General features: G+C 37.3%; 1 protein-coding gene across 2 annotated transcripts in view; it reads left to right on the forward strand.

Annotated features, from left to right (window-relative positions):
- PIP4K2A (phosphatidylinositol-5-phosphate 4-kinase type 2 alpha) overlaps positions 1–22271 on the forward strand; it is a 107605-nt gene that overhangs the window by 59978 nt on the left and 25356 nt on the right. For both annotated transcript variants that reach the window (XM_036406312.2, XM_036406314.2), the window contains exon 4: positions 14291–14443. In XM_036406312.2, coding sequence (XP_036262205.1) covers positions 14291–14443 — 153 coding nt within the window. The remainder of the gene's footprint in view (positions 1–14290; positions 14444–22271) is intronic.

The following is a 22271-nucleotide window of genomic DNA, read 5'->3' on the forward strand; positions in this document are numbered from 1 at the left end:
TTCTTTTTCTACTGAACTAATCTGATTAAAAAGAAAATAAGTTAAATGCTTAAAATATTAATGTATTTTGAACTCATTTTCAAAATTAAATTATTTTTACAGAACTAAACATAAAGAAAATTTGTCTCCTCAGGTGTAAGATAGGGATTATCCCTATTAAAAGTAGAAGTTGCTTTCAATTTAATGTTAGAGTCTCTGTGATTTACAAAGGGAATCTAATATATGTAATTTTTTTCAGATAAAGGTTATCTTCAAGGAAGTTATTCCAACTATTATTGGTTAAAATGATTGTCTTATGCTCAGAATCAAACCTAAAATTGAAAAATTATTTGCAGTCTAAAAGTAAGGGAAAGCTTATGGAAGAAATATTGAGTTACTTTCTCTGGTAGTTTTTCTTATATAGTGATTTTCAGGAGGGGAGTCCTAGTCAACTGTGAACAATGTCATTCCCATTATTGAGCCAGAAAGGATTGGTTTAGATAAATAAACCAATTACCTTGTTCATTAGTCAGACATCAGTCATAGTCTCAAAGAACATTCATTTAAAATGCCTTTGTTTTCAGAATGTTCTGCTGATATCCTTGATGAGTTGTTCCAGAGGGCAAATAGTCTTTTCTTATAAGTAAGCACTAAAAAAACCAAACCTACCTCATGAAAAAAAATTGGTAGCATATGTTCTAAGTAGTGGGCTATACTAATTTTAATTCTTTACATTTTGTTTTAATTTTGTGGACTGTTTAACGCATATACTTAGTTCACATGTGGAATAATTAATATATGGAACTCGTCTTACAGAGATCTCCTTATGTCTCTCTGAAGAGAGATTTAAATCTCACACAGTACATGGCTTTTTCCTACAAGCAGTCTTGACTTAGGAGTCAGAGGAATTCCTTAAATTGTGTATGGTTCATGCCTTACAGGAATCCATTTCTAGTAATGGCAATTACAGTTCCTGGAATGAACTCCCTTCCTTGACATGACACAAACCAACTCCCTTTTTTGAGCTGTTTTTGGTAATCTGTCCTGCATCTGTCTATATTCCATAGCTAGCTGGGCATCTCCAAGAGACATTTAGTACTGAACTGGGATTGAAGTTTTGTGGAGGTACATGTGCAGCTGCTAATACAGTGTGGACTTTTTTGTGCTTCATGCTTTATAATGAACAGCAGTGTAGAAAATATAGTATGAAGTTAGTGAAACACTGAGTTTCATTCAAAGATTTCCTATACAAACTTGTTATGATAAATGAGGTCCTTAATCTAGGTTAAGAAACGTTGTTCCTATATTAAAAAAATTCTAAAACAGTTACTGCATTAAATTAAAAACTGGTCTGGCTGTTTTTTCTTAAAAGGGGGAACACAACTGATGATCAGTCAATATGAATCAAAATTGCATTTGAATGATGGAAAAACTTCAAAACCATTTTAGCCACTTACAAAGACTATAAATTATCAAAGGGAAAGAGACTGTTGTTTTGCTTTGTATTGCTGGATGTTACAAGCACATATGGATCTCTGATTGAAGATTACTTTTTAAAGTGTCAATTCCAAAAGCCAGATTATTAAGTAATGACAGATTTTGCCTTGATAAGGGTAAATGATGTATTTTTGTCATTATTTTCTTCTTTAATTGAAAAAGAATCCTTCTACTGTTAATGGGAGAATACTTGAGAGCATTAACTGTTTCTAGTAGAAAAGAAAAAAAATTATTAGAAAACAGATATTGTAAAGTCCCTCACTAATCACTAAATTTTAATTTCTGCATTCCCCCTCAGCTTTAGACACTGTAGAGGTTATTCTACAGAAAGATTTCTACCCCCTCTACCAACCCCCCCACCCTGTTCTCCTCCATCCCAATTAATGGGATAGCTGTTTTTCTTTAGGGTTGCTTCTCAAGTCATTTGACATATTTTGTTACCTTAGAAAATCCAAAAGTAGAGTTCTGTTAGAAGAATTACAGGGTTAGCTTCTGTAAACTGCAAAATTATGAGAGATTAACAGGCAGACAGCTCACCTAACAACCCCCAACAATCTGTAGAAAAATAGGGTCTACTGCTGTAACAAATGCTTCTGCTGCTGTTGCTCTGGGAAGGGAAACTTCTTTTACTGTGCTCCAACACATCTGTTCTTGCTTAAAGTTATTGCTGAACACAACATCTGGGTTCTGCCAGGCAGCAGAGGAAGACTGGGTTCTTGCCCAGTAAAGTCCAATTGCTCATACCAGAGGGCAGCAATGTCCCAGTGTACCTGATGAGCCTTCTGCTGGGGATGAGGGAGAGCACAGCTCACTGCCCTGCAAGTTCTGGTACTCAGTGTAGTAGGAGACAGGCTCAGATCTGACTTTTCCTGTCTGCAGGAGCAGTTTGTAGAGATTTTCTGTACAGGACAAAGAATTCATAAAGAACTTTTGGCAGATGGTTCTGCAAGTTCTTTTTCATTTACCTATGCTTGATATTTCTCTGAACATTTTTCCATATAAAAGCTTGAAATCCAAAATAATTAATGAGAGTTCCTGCTTTTAAGCAATTTCTTTAATAACAAACTATATGAACTCATGTCCAACTTTTGCTGATAAGGCTTTTAAGGATACTTTTCAATATCTCCCAGAACTTTCTATGCAGAAAGATTTGTAGTCTAGACTCATAGCAAGGCATCAGGAAAACAATGCAAATTCCAGGCTTGTTTTTTAGATGCAGCCTTCAATATAATTTTATTTTGAGATATCTAAACTTCAGATCATCAAAATTCTTATCAATCTCTAAATATTTTTGTTCATTTGACATGACTTATCTAATGCTAAGATATCATCTTAAGAACTTATATAATCTTGGATTGCAAAATACTTTATTTCTTCAGACAAACAAATACAAATCAGTGCTCTCAGCTGGTGCTTCTGCACTAAAATTCATGCTTTTATTTCTTGGCCCTTGGTTTGGGAAAGAACAAGCCACCTCCAGCATCAAACTACAGACAGCAAGGTTAACTTCTAACTATGTTAGAAGTTGCAGCTTATTCCTAAGACAATCTCTTCAATTAAGTCCATTAAGTGCATTAAAAATCAGCAAAGCAAGAAGTGTCTTGTAAAGAAAATACCAGTGCTAGTAATTTTATTTTAGCATGGTAGGTCTGTCAATGCCTGAAAAGTTCCTGGGCTTGTCTGTCAGATGAGATTCCTATTGCAGAGTATACAGTTTGTGGATCCCAAATGGACATTGGCACCAAGACATTGGTGTCACCATTCAGAACTGCTGACATCTTGTTTGATGTGAGTATAGGCAGTGGTGGTAGTAAAGTGTTGAACCAGCTGTAGTAACAAAACCTCTGCTGTTTGTAGTCTTTCCAGCACATAAAAAATGAAGTTTTCAATCTAAATCTAATGTTCTTAGATTTAGTGCCTTAAGTAAGCCCAAATAATAATTTAGTGATTATGGGAGTTAACCTTAGTACATATGACAACAGAAATTCCAACTTGTGGTTTCTCTCAGTTTTCTCTAGAAAACATTTAATTTGCCTTGCTTTTGGCTGTTCCTGGCTAAACTGAGTATCATTCACAACTGGGCATTCAAACTGGAAAATAGTAATTTAGCATGTGCTGGCAACATCAAAAGAACAAACTGATAGGTACTCCTGAGTTCTTACAGATATTGAAAGGAAGGCATTAAGCCAAGCTTTGCAGGGCTAAAAGGAAAAGGCTCCCAGAAAAAGAGCCACAACTCTTTCCAAAGCAAGTGCATGCCTTAAGCTGACAGCTCCAAATCCAGATCTATGGTCTCAATAGGATAGCTTGATTTAGGAAAGACCCTCATGTTTTATTCATTAACTCTTATTCAAGGAAGTCAAGGAACTCATCACCTTTCTCCTGGAAGGATAGCTCAATGCAAAAAATAAGTTGTTCATGTTTCTCTGTCAAAGTTTTTCACATTTTTCTCCATAGTAATCACTCCCTCAATACATTTTTTTTAAAAGTGTTCATAGGTGTTTGGAGTGTGTGCATCCACATCTTAACAAGATCATAGAAAGAGCTCTGTATTTTTGATGGGTGCAGCACAGGACCCATGGTGTCCTGTTTCCATCTTTTGGGGATCCCATGGCATTCACCATAGGCCTTTTGAGAGCCATGCTTATGAGCTCACAAGAAATCATCGCACAAAATTGTCCATATATCCAGCAAAGGCAGGGGAGGGTACAGCCCTGAATGTGCTTGTAGCATGTTGCTGGTAGGTCAGGTATGCTTCTCTCCATGTCAGATTCCTTATAGACCTTCCAGTGTCAGAGATCAGTGTTGCCTGGTCATGCTTCTGCAGCAGGGTTTCCAGATAAGCACCTGCTTAATGGCAAGACCAGTGTCACCATACAAAATAGACCCAAAATTCATCCCTTCCTGTCCCTCTATGACCACCCAGATATCTCTGGATTTGGTGCTTCTGTTTTTTAAAAAAAACACAGTGCTTTGCCTTTCTTCCCTCTACAAGTCACTGACAAAACATTGTCCTGAAAATAATCTCAGAAGTGGGCTACTTTCAAATTACAGCAAATAACCTTGGAGCATCTATGTCAGTTGTATGACACTGTCTCTCTGATGTCATTCTTAATCAGTAATCCTGATCTAATTTCCATATCTGTGATTCCTGACGTCTTGTAAAAAAAATAAAAAAAGGTTGGGGGAAGCTCCAGGTCTGTCTTGTTGGGGAGCTGTGCCTGGGCCAGAGACCAGCACTGTGACTTGTGCTGCTGACAGTGGAGAACAGCCAGACGTGTGTACATCATCCCCCAACAGCCATGAGCCACTGTCAGGCTTTTCCACTGACCTATGATTTCAGTCATCGCAGAGCATCATCTGTGCACTTGTTTTTGCCTATTTGTTCATGCAAAGCTTGCCCAGAGGCACTCTTAAATAGTCTGGGATGTGATCTGATTTGTCTTTAGGGTACGTTGAGCTTGTAAAGCTCATTTTAGTTTTCCACAGCTTTTGGATGAGATCACAGCACCAGAAACTGTTGTTTGCCTTTGTCCAGACATCTTGAAACAGGGAAGATTTAAATCAATGAGAAGCTGTTAAGCCAGTCAGTTTGAAAGATTACCGTTCTTCTAAAGCTCTCTTTGCTTTACCACCAGAATTTTCCTATTGCCCTTTTTCTTAGAAAAAGGTCTGACTCAATGGCAATTTTTATTAGGATCCCTTTTAAAATTAGTTATACAGTTTTTGTATTACATCCAACACACAGTTCACGTGTTCAAAGTTTCTAAAATACGATCTTGTCTGCTAAAGTAGCAGTTAGAAAACAATGACATTTACATTACGCGTGTGAGAGATTAGAATGAGCTAATTAAATTGACCTTTAAATCTCTCCACCCTCTTGGAGACTGGGGCTAATCCTTGGCCTCCCACTGTGGAGATAAAAATTCATGCTGTGAACATTTTAAGCAAAGTGGGCAGAGAAGAAGAGCCTCACCAGCAGTTTGTCTTTGAAGAGGGGAGCAATGCTTTGCCAGTTATAAATATAGCTTGCAGTTATGATGTGAGATGGGGGACAAGTTCTTCCAGTACTTCAGTGGCTTTGCTCCGTGTGTTTTCTTCACAAAAATAGTTTCAATTAGATAAAATATCTCCAAACAAGCTTAACTTGTTACTCTTAGAAATATTCAAAGCCTTTCTGGAAATTAGCTTAGTTTTGTTGATATCTGACGTTGTGTCATATCATTATTGTTATTGAATTACAATAGGTTGCTATTTTTATTGACCAATGTGTAAGGTAAAAATAAACTTCCAATTGATAGATTTAGTTGGCATCTAAGGACTCTTGAGGATTCTTCTTACAAACTATTTGCTGTGATATTTTGTGTCCTGGACTTTAAAAATGCAAATTATTGCAGAGCTTTATAATAAAAAACAAAAAAAAATTATATAAATAATGGATAATTAAATAACAGTCAAAATTTAATTGTCAACAAGCAATTGACATTTCATGTAGTGAAATCTTGCAGAGGATGCAAAATCCATTCAAATGTTGAAGCAGAATAAAGTCAAAGATTTTGTACAAAACCCACTTTGATCACCTGGCATTCTGAGCCTGTCCAAATGAGATCCTGTTAATATGGTGAGATGAATACTTATATGATTAAAAAAGGAGTGCAGAACTACAGAGATGAGGGCTTTGTTCAGGGAGGTGGTAGCTCTGAGAAGGAACGAGAGGTCAAAGAGGATGGGAATTTAGCACTAGGGGGACCTTCAGAGTAGGAGTAACTGCACCCTAGGGTGGATAAATTAGAAGGCATAAAAAGAAGATCCAGAAGAGTTCTAACTTCTTTTTGACATCTGTTTTTATACCTGAAGCTAATACTATATATAGTTTTGGTGCTAGCAGTCTTTAAAAAAGGAAGTTTAAATTTGGATGTAGAAAAAATACTAGAAAAGTGTCAAAGGAATTTAAGGACATAGAAAATGCCATTTGGTTGGGAGTGACAGAGTCTGACCTGCTGCACTTGCAAAATTAGAGTTAAGAAGTAAGTACTGTGTGAATATCTTTAGGTACTTAGGAATAAATATGAATGACCAGAGAAGAAAATAATTAAAATTCAGAATTAAACTCACCTTTCCAACAACACAAATGGCTAAATACTAGAAAAACTGTTGTGGTGGTTCTTGGTGTTTTGAAGATAGAAAAAATCAGGACTGCCTTTCTGGAACTTACCTAATCCAAAAGTAGAGATTGGAGTTCAGTTTAGGAAGTGCTGGGTGAAATAAAATAGCTTCTGATGGAAGCAGTTCTGTTGGATTCTAATTCATGAAATTTTGTTGAGATCTCCAGAAGAAGCTCCTGTGAATGTCAAAGAATTGTAGATCATGTCCTAAAACCACCTGTGGAAAAAACCTTTTTCATTACCTGTTAGATGTTTGTTGTAGGGAATAAAACTCTGTGCAGAATGCTGAGGGTTTGGGAAAGAAGAGAGAGTGAGTCTATAGTAAAATTAAACAATCTTTTAGGTAATTTGCTGAACGATATCCTGGTTTTGGGTGAAATGATGACATGTAATTTGGTGTGCTCATTAACTTTTTTTTCTCAAGAATTCTCTGGGAAGCTAAGTGCTAGTAAATGGTGTAGCTTTCAGTAATTTATATTTAAAGCTTTTTTTATTTTTATTATTTTATTAAACATTAATTATGTGTATGGGACAAATTCTTTGTGATTTGTAGCTTCTCAGCACTGAAGATGAAATGAATATTTCTAGTTGCCTGCTAGTCGATGCAGTATGGATGTTTTGGGTTTTTTTAATATATTCATTTATGTAAGGGCACTTAAGCTTCCAGACAGTGACTTGTCAGAGGGAAACTATTTGAGAAAGAGAGGAATGTATGGAGAAATTTATCTAGTAGAGGTATCTGTGAGTTTGGCATGTTAAATGTGTCTCAGTTGTATAAGTAATTACACAAGTAATTTAGGTCTTTAAATGACCTCATGAAAGTATTCACACTTTAAAAGTACAAAACCTTTTCTTTCTCCTGAGACCAAAAACCAGCAGGCACAAGATTAAAACTTCACAAATGAGAAGTGGATGGGGAATTGGCACACTCGAGCAGGAGACTTGCAGGGAGTTGCTAAGTGAAGCTGTTAAGTGGAACAGGGTATGCCTGGCTGACAGATGTTTTAATTGTGCCAGAGATCCAAGGCACACCATGGAAGAGTTGGAGAAGGCTGGGAAAATCTGAAGGGTACAGGGCAATGTGACCCTTACTACTTTGAATTTTGAGCTCACTAATGCTATTGTATAAGTAGCTGATTTTTATTAACTTAATGGGGCTAATACCTCCAATGTTGTACAGCTAGAGACATGCTCTGCTGGCTCCTGGCACAGTAGGGACACAGCTGTGTCCTAGCAAAGTGATGGTACAAGGGTTGTTACAGCATCAAACCTGTGTCTCTTGGAGGGTAAGAGTTGGGCATTTTTTGTGTCTCTTCATTTTTTGAAGGATATCCTCCCTGTTCTGGCTTTGTGGCTCATAGATCTGTCTGTGCTAAGTGAGGAGTGGCTCATTTCCCATCTGTTCATATTCCACTTAGACTTCCCCTAATTAAGAAGCAGAGCCAGAGGGAATTCAATCTGGTATTTACCATGATCTCTCTCTCTGTGTCTCTCCTTTCTCCCTCCCTCAACCTCATTTATATTTTCCTTTTGGAAAAGGGAGTTGCTTGTGTTTTATTATTTATTTCCTCCCTAGTCCACTAGAGATGCCTCACTTAAGAAGGAGCCATTTCTGCCAGGGACCCCAGTGGGTCTCTCTTAGCTGAATTTCCTCCAGGATTCAAGCAGAGGAAAGGGCCTACAGCTTGCTCTCTTTAGGCAGGTTCAATTAGCTTTGCTTCCAAGGAATTTGTGCACAGATGTCTACAGTGTAACTTATCTTTCTTACTTTTCATACAAGTCATCACTGAAATTTATCTGTGTGTTCTGGCAAAAGCTGTCTGGATCCCAGAAGCTACCATTTGTATCTCAAAACTGCATTCAACAGTAAGAGGAGAGTCTATACAATGTGACCAATAGCTGTCTGAACAACAGGGCAGTACAACTCAAATAAATGTGTGGTTTTAGTCTGTCTAATGAGCACGACTGCGTAACTTTCTTATTATTGTCTGCCTTAAGATCTTAAAAACTTGCACAAGATAACCCCAGAGTAAGTTAAAATTGTTAACATATCTGGATATATATAAAGTCTAACTTAAAAGTGAAATCTGATACCACATGTGGTGTTTCTAATATTTCTTACTAGTTGTAGGTTTTCTAATATCTGTGCTTCAAAGTGGCTTAAGTGTAGGACCTTCTTGGCCATTTAGTGTCTTAAATTACAAAGGAAACATTTTCTAATGAGGAATCTCTTCAATTCCAAAACATGTACTGTTAACTTAGTTAATATTAGTGTTGTTAATGTTTGTAGTGTTAATGTTAATATTTGGCTCAATGAGATGCCTGAACAGTCTGAGTCCCACAGGTAAGTTAGCTTCACCTACATCAAAAGGGAAAAATCATAGTAGATTTTAAAAGCCATAGAGTTTCCTCTTTGAGGACCCTAAAATCTCCTAGTTTGATCCTTTCAGTGAAGCTGTTTCTTAATCTTACTTGTTAATGATGATTTGCCAGTGGAGCCAATTCTTGTTATCCCTCTAGTTAAAGATTTGTTCTTGTCATCACCAGGCAACAGTAGATGTGTTTTACTGAAGACTGATTTCTATCTATAAACAAGTATAACTAGTATAGTTGAGAGATGGGGTATTTTGCAAGGTACCTGGAAGGTTTACTTGAGAAGGAATTTGAACTTTTCTCTCTTCACAGAAGGGAGAATTAGCCATTGCAAATAGAATAATCTACTGTAATCTACTGACAAAACTCAGCTATGTATTTATCAACACAAGAAAGTGGCAATTACTAGTAATCTGCACAATATGATATAATTAGATTTCTTTTTTCTGCTTTTTAAACCACACTTATTTAACAAACTTGGGCAAGTATCAAAAGAAAACACAGAAAATAGTAATATTAAATGTCTTCTATGTTCTATCTGCTTTTAAAGTTACAAGTAACTGCATTCTGTACCTGAAAAGTGCATTGTATTGAGAGAGCTATCACAAGAGTGGGGAGTTGGTAAAAATAAAGCCTCAAAGACTTTAATTTAATTAAAGGTTTAAGTAGAGGTTGTTTTTTATTTAAACATGTTTAATGTTTAAACATTTGCTCTTAATTTATTAGTAGTCAAAGTATTGTAGAGAGGGCACTTGGGTTATCTGTGCATGTATGGAAAGATGCTGCTTAGCATGAAGTTGGTTGGTTTATTCTGACAAATTAATATGCATGTGGTAAAATGATAGCTATGTGCATTCTTAATTAATCTTGATATAGATAACTACTAATAAAATAACCACCTACTAAAAAATAAATGCATCACTATCTGTAACCCATTAAAGCATTAATAAAAAGTAAAGTGCAGCTAAATAATTATCCAGAGATGTATTTTCTTGTTAGCAACATTTTTGGTATGATAGTTGTATTTGCAAATTGATTTTCATTATAGCTAGCAATCAGGCAGAATAAATTTTCATTAGGGGAGGAAAAAGCTACTGCTGGAAAAACAGGGATCTGTTTAGATGAAGGCAACCTCAAGCCATTTCCTCTTGTCCTTTTGCTTATTACCTGGGAGAAGAGACTGACTCCCACCTGGCTGCACCCTCCTTCCAGGCAGTTGTAGAGAGTGATAATGTCACCCCTGAGTCTCTTTTTCTTCAGCTAAACATCCCCAGCTCCCTCAGCTTCTCCTCATCAGATTTGTGCTCCAGACCCTTCCCCAGCTCCATTGTGCTCTCCCCAGCACCTCAATGCCTTTCTTGTAGTGAGGGGCACAGAGCTGAACCCGGATTTGAGGTGTGGCCTCACCAGTGCCAAGTACAGGGGATGGATGATCTCTGCCCTGGCCCTGCTGCCACTCCATTGCTGAGCCAGGCCAGGATGCCATTGGCCTCTTGGCCACCTGGGCACTCTGTGGCTCATGTTCAGCTGCTGTTGAGCAGCACCCCCAGCACCTTTCCCTCCAGGCATCTTTGCAGCCACTCTGCCCCAGGCTGTAGCTGCAGGGGTTGTTGTGAGCAAGGGCAGGAGCAGGCCCAGGCACTCGGCCTTGTTGGACCTCAGAGCTCTGGGCTCTCCCCATCAGTGCAGCCTGTGCAGATGCCCCTGCAGAGCCTTCCTGCCCTCCAGCAGCTCAACACTGCCACCCAGCTCGCTGTGTCTGCAGGCTGCCTGAGGGTGCCCTGGATCCCCTGATGTGGGTCATTGATAAAGACATTGAACAGAGCTGTGCCAGCACTGAGCCCTGGGCAGCACTGCTGGCTGCAATTCCATTCACCAGCAGCCTCTGGGCCCGGCCGTGCCAACAGCTTCACACCCATCCCACGGAGCCCCAGCCAAGCCATGAGCAGCCAGTTCCTGCAGGAGATGCTGTGAGTGGTGGCCAAGGCTTTCCTGAAGTCCAGGTAGGCACATCCACAGCCTTTCACCCATCCACTAAGTGGTCATCTTATCACAGAAAAGGAGATTAGGTCAGGCAAGCAGGACCTGCCTTTCACAAACCTGTGCTGCCTGGGCCTGATCCCCTGGCTGTCCTGTGTGTGCTGTGTGATGGCACTCAAGAGGATCTGCTCCATGACCTTCCCTGGCACCAAGGTCAGACTGACAGACCTGTACTTCCCTAGATCTTTCTTCTGGATCTTCTTGTAGGTGTGCATCACATTTTCTAATGTCCATTCAACTAGCATCTCTTTTATATCAAGTACAACCCAGGCCTGTGTTTCACTCAAATATGAAAATCTATTCATGAAGGATATTAAAATACGCCTTAAGAGTACTTGAAACCTTGAGTTCATGTACTTCACATTTTCCTTCTTCTCCTCCTTCAGATGTTTAGTGGCTGACCAGCCAATACCCTCTTTTGCAGCTTTTTATAGCTAAACAACTTAAGTCTCCTGCCAGGTTAATTGCTTTCAAGGTTTATATTGTATGGATTATAGTCCGAAGACTAGAGTTCTGTGGGAAAAATACATTCAAAATACTGTGGTTACTGCTTTATTGCAATAGTTAACCTCAGAATAATGTACTCTTTTCTGCTGGGAACAATAACAAGTAATTACTCAGTAGCCTTTATTATTACTAACTGAATTATAGCTGAATATCTTAGCAGTAGTTTAATTCATTACATACACTAATGGTTACCCATATGTTCACTTCTTTTTAAAATTAAAAATAATCATTACATTACGTTATATTTTCAATTTGTGATGAAGGCAACTGAATTTGTACTTCTTTTTTGATCTTAACTTTTATTATCGGCTCTTCATCTTGAACTATTAAATATAGGCCTGGAAACAAAACTAATTTCTGACTGTAGAGCACAAAGAGTTTCTACCACTACCTCCACAATTCAATTTGAAAATTAATGGAGTGCTGGTATCAAGTGTAGCATTAAGAAAATTTAATCAGTTTATAATACTTGTTTCCTTGAATAGACTTCAATACATTAAAACTTTTCAGTAATGGAGTGGTGGGAAATCAATTTCAACAGAAAAAAATCTGAAAACAGGCAAAGAAAACTGCTGTAATACTTGAATTCTCTATGATCTCAATACTGTGTGAGGTGATGGTGTATCAGGACATATGTTTGTTAAAACTGACTGTCCAACAGCCAGTGCAGAGAAGGAACTGCAATGTCTGCAGTAGTGTCCCTAAAGCTCTCTTCTGATTAGTCTAGAAAAAAATGTTGATTTATAAACCTTAAAGAAGCACCCACATCCTTTCATTCATTACTGAGTAGAGAGGATAATAGAGAAAGATGTCACTTTTTATCATAGACATCAGTAATTACTCTGGTTCATTGTACAAGCCTAGAAATATATAGAAAGAGGTGCAAAAGATTTATTTCTCCTACAGTCATAATTAAGGTTTTCATTCTAATAAGCCCTTGTAGAGCTGTGTGCTTTTACGTGATTTACTGTTATTCCCACTACTCATGAGTATTTCTGTTGAACTAGGTAACCTTGTGGGAAAATGGTTTTATTTCATGTTAAATTGATTTCAGAAAGCACCCCACAGTTGGGATAAATTAAACAATGCTTGAAGGCCTATTGAAATCAATGAATCTCCAAAATATAGAGACATAATTGTATGTGTTCAAGTGTCTTCTTAAACTGGGGCCTATGGTTACCCTAATTTCTTGGTTGAGGTTATTACTTTATAGTAATTACTGACCTTCTGTTGCAGGGTTTGAACCTGCATGTCCAGCTCCTGCTGAAGTCCATAGAGCATGTAAACAGATTTACCAATGGTTAAAACCTCCAAGTAAAACAGAAGTCCTACAAACATTAGGTTGTGTGGGTTTTGGTACCTGAATGTGGTAGATGGAGTGTATTGGTAATAGCTCTCTCAGAGCATCATTGTTCTTCTAGTGCAAATCTCTTTCGTGACTTAGTTCATGGTCACAACATGAACCACACAAACATTCATTCTGTAACTTGGAGCTGAACTTTTGCTGTTTAGGAATCTGCAATGTATGCATTTATATATAACATTTTATTTAAATTATATTTGAACGTAAAATGGCTTTTCACCTAGCAGGGAGAACATTAGGCTATGTGAATGTGGAAAGAAGGGAGGTGTATTTCAATTTAACAAGAGCTGTTTGTGCAGCATGGTACAATGAGGAAGCATAGCAGGAGCTGAGGTTTTCTGCTACCAGTAGGGATATACCAGATGGTTACTGCAAGTTTGTTTCATAAACATAGAAGTGTTCCAGTAGTCTATCATTAACTTGTTTAATCTTTTCAGAGTATGTTCATATTTATGGAAATACACAAGGGGTCCAAAACATCGTTGTTTTCTCATGGCTGTGTTGCTGCTGTTACTACTTTTTTTTTTGTGCAATTCAAGTGTATAACAATTGGCATATGTTCTTATTGGTAAAGAAAGATGTTTCCAGGCAAAAAGTTGTTATATTTCTTCTAATTTTTTCGGGGTTGTTTTTGTAAGTATAAAGAAATCTAACCTAGATACTATTTATTCTCTGAAAAAAGCAGAAGGCTTCGCTTTCTTCTGTTGAAGCACCAGTAATTTTAAACTTCACTCTAAAAATAGTCCCTAATCTCTCTTCTAAATGCTGTACAGTCATTAACTAATTTTCTCCTCTTGAGACAGTATGGAGGTAGGTTTATTCTACAAAAGCGGGTATTGTACAATGTTATTTGCCTAACTCTAGATATGAAATCATTGAAATAGCTCTGGTACTAGAACTCAGAAATGTAACTGTGATCTTGGTTATGTACCAGATGACACTGTCTCAAGAACAAATCCCACTAAGTGTTAAGTGAAACTATAACTATGGATGAATCATCTCTTTATAATTATTGTGGTGTAATGCAGTATTCCTTCTGGATTTTAATTACTGTATGTTTTCTTCCCCAAAGCTGATAATATACGTCTACCAATGTCCAATAAATTCTTATTAAATATTGAGGATGGGTTTTGAACCACTGATGAGCAATACCTTCCTCCTCAAACATGCTTTTCTTCTCAGAATATTTTTGAATTGTTTTCTCAAGATAATGTAGTGTGTGAATATGTGCTTTTCAGAATTCAGCTTGGTGCAAATGTATTGAAAAATATTTTAAAATAAGTGTAAATTGTTTATATGTGCTCTAAATAAAAGTTACGTACTCCTGTCTGACTTGATGCTTTTTTTGTTTTAAATCAATTGACAGAATTCATTGACAAGAAGTGCACCCCTTGCCAATGATTCCCAAGCACGCAGTGGTGCCCGCTTTCATACATCTTACGACAAAAGATATATCATCAAAACTATAACAAGTGAAGATGTAGCAGAAATGCACAACATACTCAAGAAGTACCATCAGGTAATAAATTAACTCTACCAAGGTGTGGGATGTTTTCTTAAATATTAGAATGCCGATCTTTTTTAGAGGCTTAAAATATTTAAATTAATAATTATGGAAAAAGTCACTTCAGACTTTTTCCCTTTTGTATCAGCAATTTACTGTATGTCCGTAATTCACGAGGATGGACTTTTCTAAATACCTGCATTAGCATTTGATAAAAAAGAAATGTCTACATTATAGAGGTAACTTGGAGGCTGTAAGGTCCTTTGCCTTACTAAAAAGGTGGTCTTTCTTTTGGCTGGTGGACTCCCAGGCTTGAAGGTATTTTATTCTGGGCTTGCTTGAAGATGTCTGTGTATGAGTGCTGCAGGTGACCTTCTCTTTCTGATCTGGTTAGTGAATGTTCTGTGTTTTGCAACAGATTTCAAATATTAAAGTTGTATTATATAAGAAATTAAAAATTGGATATGATTAATGTAAAAGTCCTACTATTAAAAAAATTGGTTTTGATAATGTGAATTTTCATACATAGCTGTAAAGTTAAAAGTGAGCAGCAGAGATCCCTCCAGTCAGCCTTGATAGCTGCCATACTGTGCTGGTGCATAGTTTGTGTGGCTGGCACAGAGGGGAGCAGAACCTGGGAATTACAAAAGGCTTTAATAAAATCAGTGCTAGTTTTCGTAGCCCTACATCTATTTGAATAAGTTCTAAAGCTACAGAAGTCAGAAAAGCCTCTAAAAGATCACCTAAAATATGCTATGCAATAGGAAGGGTTTTTTGTCCCTATTTCCATCTTCCTTCTTCTTTCTGTGGGTTGGAACTCCACGTAAAGACTTAAGGACATTTGGGATTGGGCTTTTTTATTGTTGTTTAGGTAGTTTATTTTTTGTTGTGGAATATTCTTCTTTGTAGTACTTTTTTTTTTTTAGTACATTACTTTTGTAAAACTGGTTTTAACTTCTGAGGTGGGAAGCCAAAGCATTCTTTCGGGTACTTGGAACTGAAGATATTGCCAGCCATCTTTGTAAACCTCAAAGGGAGACCTCTGAAGTCCTTCCAAGTCCAGAGTAACTTGGGAAGCCTTCAGGATGTTAGATGTGAACTCTTTTCTCTCTTCCTGTGGTGTTCCTCTGTTTAAACAACACGTAGGACCATCATATGTTTGTTTTAATGTGAATAAATATTACTATTAGAAATTTTCTTGAGACATTCTTCTAATGAGAGTTTTACCACAAAAAAAATTTGAACCTAATTTAAATCTAAATGTATTTTGGGGGTTATTTATATGTGAGTTTTCCAACTTACTATTTTAGTTTTCATCTGAAAGGATTTGATCTGTGAAACTGTACAGCAGAATTAAAGTTTTAGTCTGTTTCATATTTGGCATTAGAAGCTAGTATTAATGATACAGATTTTGAGACTTAATCCAGCTGAAAAGTTATTTTGTTTTTCCAAACAGTAACTTTGCTTTTCAAGAGTATCAATGAAGACAATGCTAACATTAATGAATTTAATAATTTTAATCTTTTTCATTAATGCTTCCCAACATCAGGGTTCATATTAGGCTAGGTTACAAGGAATAATTATCTGAAATTTATCTCTACCAGGCACCTAAGGTCACTTTATACTAGTAAATCTTTCATATAAAATAGTTCTCTCTGATGCCTCCAAGAGATTCATAAAGATACAACTTGTATTTCTTTTTGTCTCAGAACTTGAAAGCACTGTACAAAACTAAATACAGAAGCACTCAAGTACAAAGTAAATTAAAGACAGTTTAATAATTGGATTTTTTAATTTAAATAAATTCATTTCAGGATCTCCAGCAATGTACTGAACAAGATCTAAATTAAATCCTCTAGCTCTAATGACAGCTGACACAGTGTCCTCTGTGCTGCTGCTGAAAGTTGAATGCTTGGGATCACTAGATACAGCAGCTTGTCCTCCCATTTCTCTAGATGTTTCTTGGGTATGCAAAGGTTATCTTCACTTGCTTTTCAAAGTCTAGCAAACCCATTGTCCTGGTGGAAAGGTGTTATTATTCCCTTGACCAAGTTGTCCCACACAGTTTGGCCTTCTGCTAGCAAGCAGTGCAATCAGTGCCAGATACCATCCACCGGCGCTTGAGCTCATTAGTGGTGCCTGTTGTGGTTTTCATTTGGGCCAGCTTATTGTCTCCCAAATAATTCTGGGCAAGAAAAAAGGTGTTAATTCAGATGAGTTAATATTCCTACTTAGGAGTTTGAATGTAAGCAACCTTTTTTTAGAGGGGAGCTTAATAACTGAGATGTGAGTTATTCCATTCCAGCTGGAACTGATGCCTGTGGACACTCCAAGACCTGTCTGTTTCACTGGTGTGGATGTAACTGTATGTTTCTGTAGTAGGCACAGTTGCAGTAGCATAAGACTTTTCAGATGCTGTCCTGGTACTCTTGTAGAAATCTTTGTCAATAAAACAAGTTCTCATGAGTTCAGTTTTATTTTGGCATACTCTTTCTGCCAATAGAGGAATTGTCAAGTTCCCTCTATTGATTTTCATACCTTACTGTCCAGTATCTTTTTTGATTGTTAATAATTGTACACTAGAGTGCCAAATATGGGAATTTTAGGGAGAAGTCTGCTAGTTAGCTTTTCTCCAGTTTCAGTTCTCTGATTGTCAGCAGCACTCAGCACGTACGTGAAAATTCCTGGCCGAGCTGTGTTTCACAGCCCGACTGGGATTGGGAATGGTTTGGAACTTTTAGTGGCATGCCCCTATAACAAACCCTGTGCCAGTCTGCCCTGAGAGCAGAGCTGTATTTGAAAGATTCAGCCTTCTGAGAAAGGGAGTGTATATACCCAATTAGGTAGTACAGGAATCATCCTGGAAAGGACAGCCTTTTTCAGGTGCATGAAGTCTAGGGAATTTTAGGCTTTTTCTCCCTTGTTCCCCCAAAGGAGCTGAAGCTAGATCATCTGTCCATTAAGAACCGTGTCTTGTAAACCATTATGTTGCACCCTCTTTCAAGTGCCCAAGAAGGCAATAATTGTCCTCCATTTCTTCTGACATAAGTATGAATGAAATTGATGCCATTTATGACAGACAATCTCTTTCAGGTTTTGTTTTCTCCCCTCTGCAAATTCATTCCAGGTTCCTTTCCCTGTTTGAAACTCTGAATGAGTTTCATTTAAACCATAATATTTACTCACCTGTTTCCTTATTAAGGCTAATAGCACAAGGCTGATAGAATCATTCTAGACCTTGAAAGCACCTCTGTCTTTGCTTAAGGACCAAACAAGCCTTGTCAAATATTTTCCATGACTGCTTGAACTGCTTAACAATAAATACCAGGGGAGACACCTATCTTGAAACAAAGAATGCTTGAGAGGGAGCCATCACAAGGAAGAAGTGTGAGACTCCATGTGTCCTTCATTCACCAAAACAGTTTTGATCTTGGCATTTGTAAAAAAGCTGTTGTTTTCCTTGCACCTTTTTGAACTACAGAGCTACCAATGAGGCATCTGGGAGTTTGTGTGGTTGGCAGAGAAATATAGCACAGCAGCTTTTCCCATGAACCTCCAAAATCTAATTCCAGGTATCAGTTACTTTTTTGGAAAGTCACCAAAGGGTTAGATACAGACATGTACACTGCCATTGGCAGATAGAATGAAGATTATTTTATCAGTAACTGGACATCATGGAAATGTATAGTTCACAAGCCCATGCAGTTCTGTTTGTCCTTCCTCTCTCCATCTGTCTGAAGGTGTAATAACCTGTCTGTTCTTTGGAGCTCAGAGGAGCTGAGGTTCTAAGTACACAGTCTGTATGTGTAGGAGTTTACAAAAGGAGCAAGAATAGTTCATAGCCTGTAGACACTTGTAAGCTTAAAAATCCCAAATCTAGAATGGTGTTTTAAAATCATCAAAGATTCCAAGCCCAGGGCTACATGCTAGAAATGTGTAAATAACTGAAAGTGAACTGGGCTTGAAGGAGTGTTAGGAGAAGTTATAGACACAGCATGTATGTGTACATATGGTGATTCCAACTTAAAATTGTTGAATTGTAAATAATCTTGACAATTGTAAATTATACTTGCTATTCAAAATCATGAGTTTTCAAAAATCGTGGGCTTCCAAAATCATTTACCCTATGATGCCTTTTTTTAAGTGGCAGTCAGGCCCACAACCTCAGACAGATGGTGAACACTTCAGTCTAAACACTGACACATTCTGTCAACTCATCAGATAAGTCTGACACTTTTAGTATTGAATAGAAACACTAGAGATAATTATTTTCTTTTCCAAAGTTAAAGGAAAAAAAAACCAAAACACTGAGCAAAACAAACCATAAAGCAAACAGGAGGAATTATACTTTCCACCATGTTTAAAGAGCAAAGTGTCCCATGTTTTATGACAAGACTATTAAAGACCATCATGCATCGATCAGCCTTCTATCTATGTTTGGAAGACAAAACAGCCTAGAGCTAGGTTTTGAAGTGTTAGGCTAAATACAAATATATGGCCTGCTAGGTTCTTATGCTGTGACTGGCCATTCTAGCCAGTTTCTAACTACGGTCATAATTTTTGGTACATAGTTTGAAATACTGCTTTTAGGCACATGTATTGTTAATTTGCAATCAGTTTGGACTGCTTGTATTATTGGTGTATTGTCAGTTATGATTAGAGCTCCTCTCACCACTCTTCAGTGTTACTCAGCTGAATGTCATTTACTTATCAAATGCAGTAGAACCATTGATATGCTCAAATGGGTCAGACTTTCAAGTTTTAGGGAAACTACTGCTATATGGGCTCATAGATGTAGTTGGGACCTTTAAAATTGTGCAAGTTAATCAAGCATGTTTATATTCAACAGTATTTGAGAGCAAAATCAAATATTCATTGGAAATACCTCCAAATCTAGTGCAATCATGTTTTAAACCTAGCCTCCTGACCTCAAGAACATGGACCAGAAAAATAGATTTAAAACCTACTGCTACCTTTGGCATTGTTAAGGAAGAGTCCAGCATAGTCATCTGTGATAAGTGTGTTGTCAGAATTTCACCTTGTGTTTAAGGAATGGATAATACCCTACTTCCTCCTAAAGGGAAGCTTTCTATTTCATCATATATTCAAGTTAGGTTTATGTATTTTTTAATATATTGTCCTGTGCAAAAAGTTTATGAATTTATATAAAATATGTATTGTAGATATTACTGTATTTGTAGATATTTTCTAAAGTACAAATGTTATTTTCAAGGACAGAAATCAGTAACAGTTGAGTAAAATTCTGAAGGCAGATTTTATAGTATCTGAAATGTCAGAATCAAGACATTCTGCCCTTTCCAGTGACATTAACTTGCTTTAAATCTTAAATTGGTATAAAAGAGGAGTCCTTTGCTCTTTGAGAACAGATGATGGGCAGGTTAGAAATTTTTAAAAATAAAATAAAGCAATTTTAATGTCTCCTTCAAACACTTTATTTCTTTTTCATTAAAACTACTTCAGAAGGGATGACTTCTCATTGCTTACACCCAAGTAACTTTAGTAAAGAAAAGAGAAGCCATCTCAGAGCAGGTGAACAGGAGAGAGTTGTTAGCATACAAGCCTTCCAGCACAAAGCTCCTAAAAGGGACCTGAGTGCTGGTCCCTTTTAGGTTTTCTGTAGGCAGCTGTCCCTGCTGAAGGCACAGTTCTCTTCCCTGCACAGGTAATTGTATGTAGAACTGACACCTATTGCACTGCCTGTCTCCCTGGCAACCAGCAGAAATAGTGGTGAAGGAGAGGGACTGCCCATTTACCAGACACAGCAAACAGTGCAGCCATGGGGAAGTGAATGGGAAGAAAGAATAGAATGAGCAAAAAAGAGGAAATAACAGACATAAACAGACAGGAATAAAAGACAAAACAAAAGCAGGAAAATACTACCTTAGCTGCTGGATGGGAAAAATATTAAAGAAAGAAGAAAGCAAATTAAAATGAGGAAAATGTTGGCAATAAAGTGAAAATGGGAGAAATTGCACCAGTAACAGTGTTCAGGGCTATACAGGAATCAAGGAACAGCAGCAGATTGTTGTGTGGAATGTAGGAGAAAAATTAAAATCATAAATAGATAAATATTGAAATAGATAAACATTATAGCAGGTTGAAAACAAATTTGTCAAAAAATTGATGGCAACATGGACTGGAGAATAGCCCAGAAAAGAAAGTGGGGACTAGGTGCCTAGGAATTTGCACTGGTGTAGATGGGCTTGTCAAGCTGGTAGGTTGCTGAATCAGAGCTACATTAAAGTTTGTGTCATCCTCCCTCCACATCAGTACCTGCACAGGTTATCAGTGGCTTCCTCCCAACCCCCATCTCTGCTTTTGCTGCGTGAGTTTTACTCATATGTATCACAAAAAAGGAAAAAGGTAAAAAGGCAAAGCAAGGCAGTATAATGTAATGTTATTTAAACACAGATGTGAATGAAGAAAGATGTAATGGTGTCCTTGACTCTGTATGTCCTCAAATAGTAGGAGGTAAAGATTTCTGGGAGGTTTGCAAAGAAATGCAGTGGAAAAAGCCTTTCAGCAGTTCTGTGTGAGAATCCAGAGGCAGCACAGAACACAGCTTCTGCCCTGTGCTAAGATAACTGACTTAAAGCAGCTTTGATCTGAAAAAACAGGAGAGGCAGAAAAAGGAGACATGAGAATGTATGTGTTCTCATCAGTCTGTGTTTCACCTGCCCCCAACAGGCCCACTCTGCTTATAGGTGACCCTAAAAATGGGAAACTCACTAGGGTGGTTGTCAGATGGAACTGCAGAGGGCTGATATGCAAAGGGATCACACAGACTAGAATTGTAACAAAGAAAACCACCTTGAAAGTCTTCCCTGAAAGACATTTCATAGGTAAATAACTACACAAAATGGCAGAATGATCTTGGCCTGCACTGGCTCTGTTGAGGCCAGGGTTTCACCAGGCAGGTGTTTTCTATTGTTTTTTGTATATATAAGTTATTGATGTTGTGCACAGCACTTTTCAGAAGAGATCAATCCCCACAGTGAGTCAGCTGTAGCAGTATGAGGTATGATGTTCCTGGTAACAGATCTGCAGCCTAGATAATCACGTGTGCTGGTAACATTGAGATTACACTGCACTCAGAAGTAAAAATAACTGGCCATGTCTGAAACAATGTGAAGTGTAAGGCTGTGAATCACAAGGCTTATATATAAAAACCTCTATATTTATTGATTACTTCTTTAAATGAAATTATTTTCTTACATGGCTTATTTGAAGAAAACAGCTTTATATGCCTTGGAAATCTGTAACTTTCTGGTGTAGAAAGTTTCTGGTGTTACAGATTTATTTAGCTGTAATTTGGCTAATTAATCCTTGCAATGTATCACATAAGTACCCAATGCATAATATTCTGTGCAATTATTAGGGTACAGGAAAATGGCAATAAATCTAATATTTATAACTGAACAAGTTCTTAGTCTTTCTTAGGGGGAATGAGTCCACATGTCAGTGCTTGTACACAAAATAAAAATGCTTGTACACAAAATTAGTGAAGGATATTTCTGACTGCCAACAAGAGGATATAAAAGAACAAGTTGAGCACAAAAATTACTATCAATGTCTAGCCTGCACAATGTCTAAAATAATTTTAAATAATTACATAACTTGCTATTCAGTTTCTTTAGTGGAAGTATCCAGTGACAAATAGACTTGTCACATAATTCTGCTGGAATATCAAATGCTTGTCTTAATCATGATACCAAAATTTGTGAAAATAATATATAAAGGGCTAACAGAGAATGAGTATGTTGTGTATTTCTGAATTAATGTTTGCCAAATAGGGCTGTGAGAAATAGGAATGCTGACTTTT

Source organism: Molothrus ater, chromosome 1 (assembly GCF_012460135.2).
Source record: "Molothrus ater isolate BHLD 08-10-18 breed brown headed cowbird chromosome 1, BPBGC_Mater_1.1, whole genome shotgun sequence".
Taxonomy (NCBI): domain Eukaryota; kingdom Metazoa; phylum Chordata; class Aves; order Passeriformes; family Icteridae; genus Molothrus; species Molothrus ater.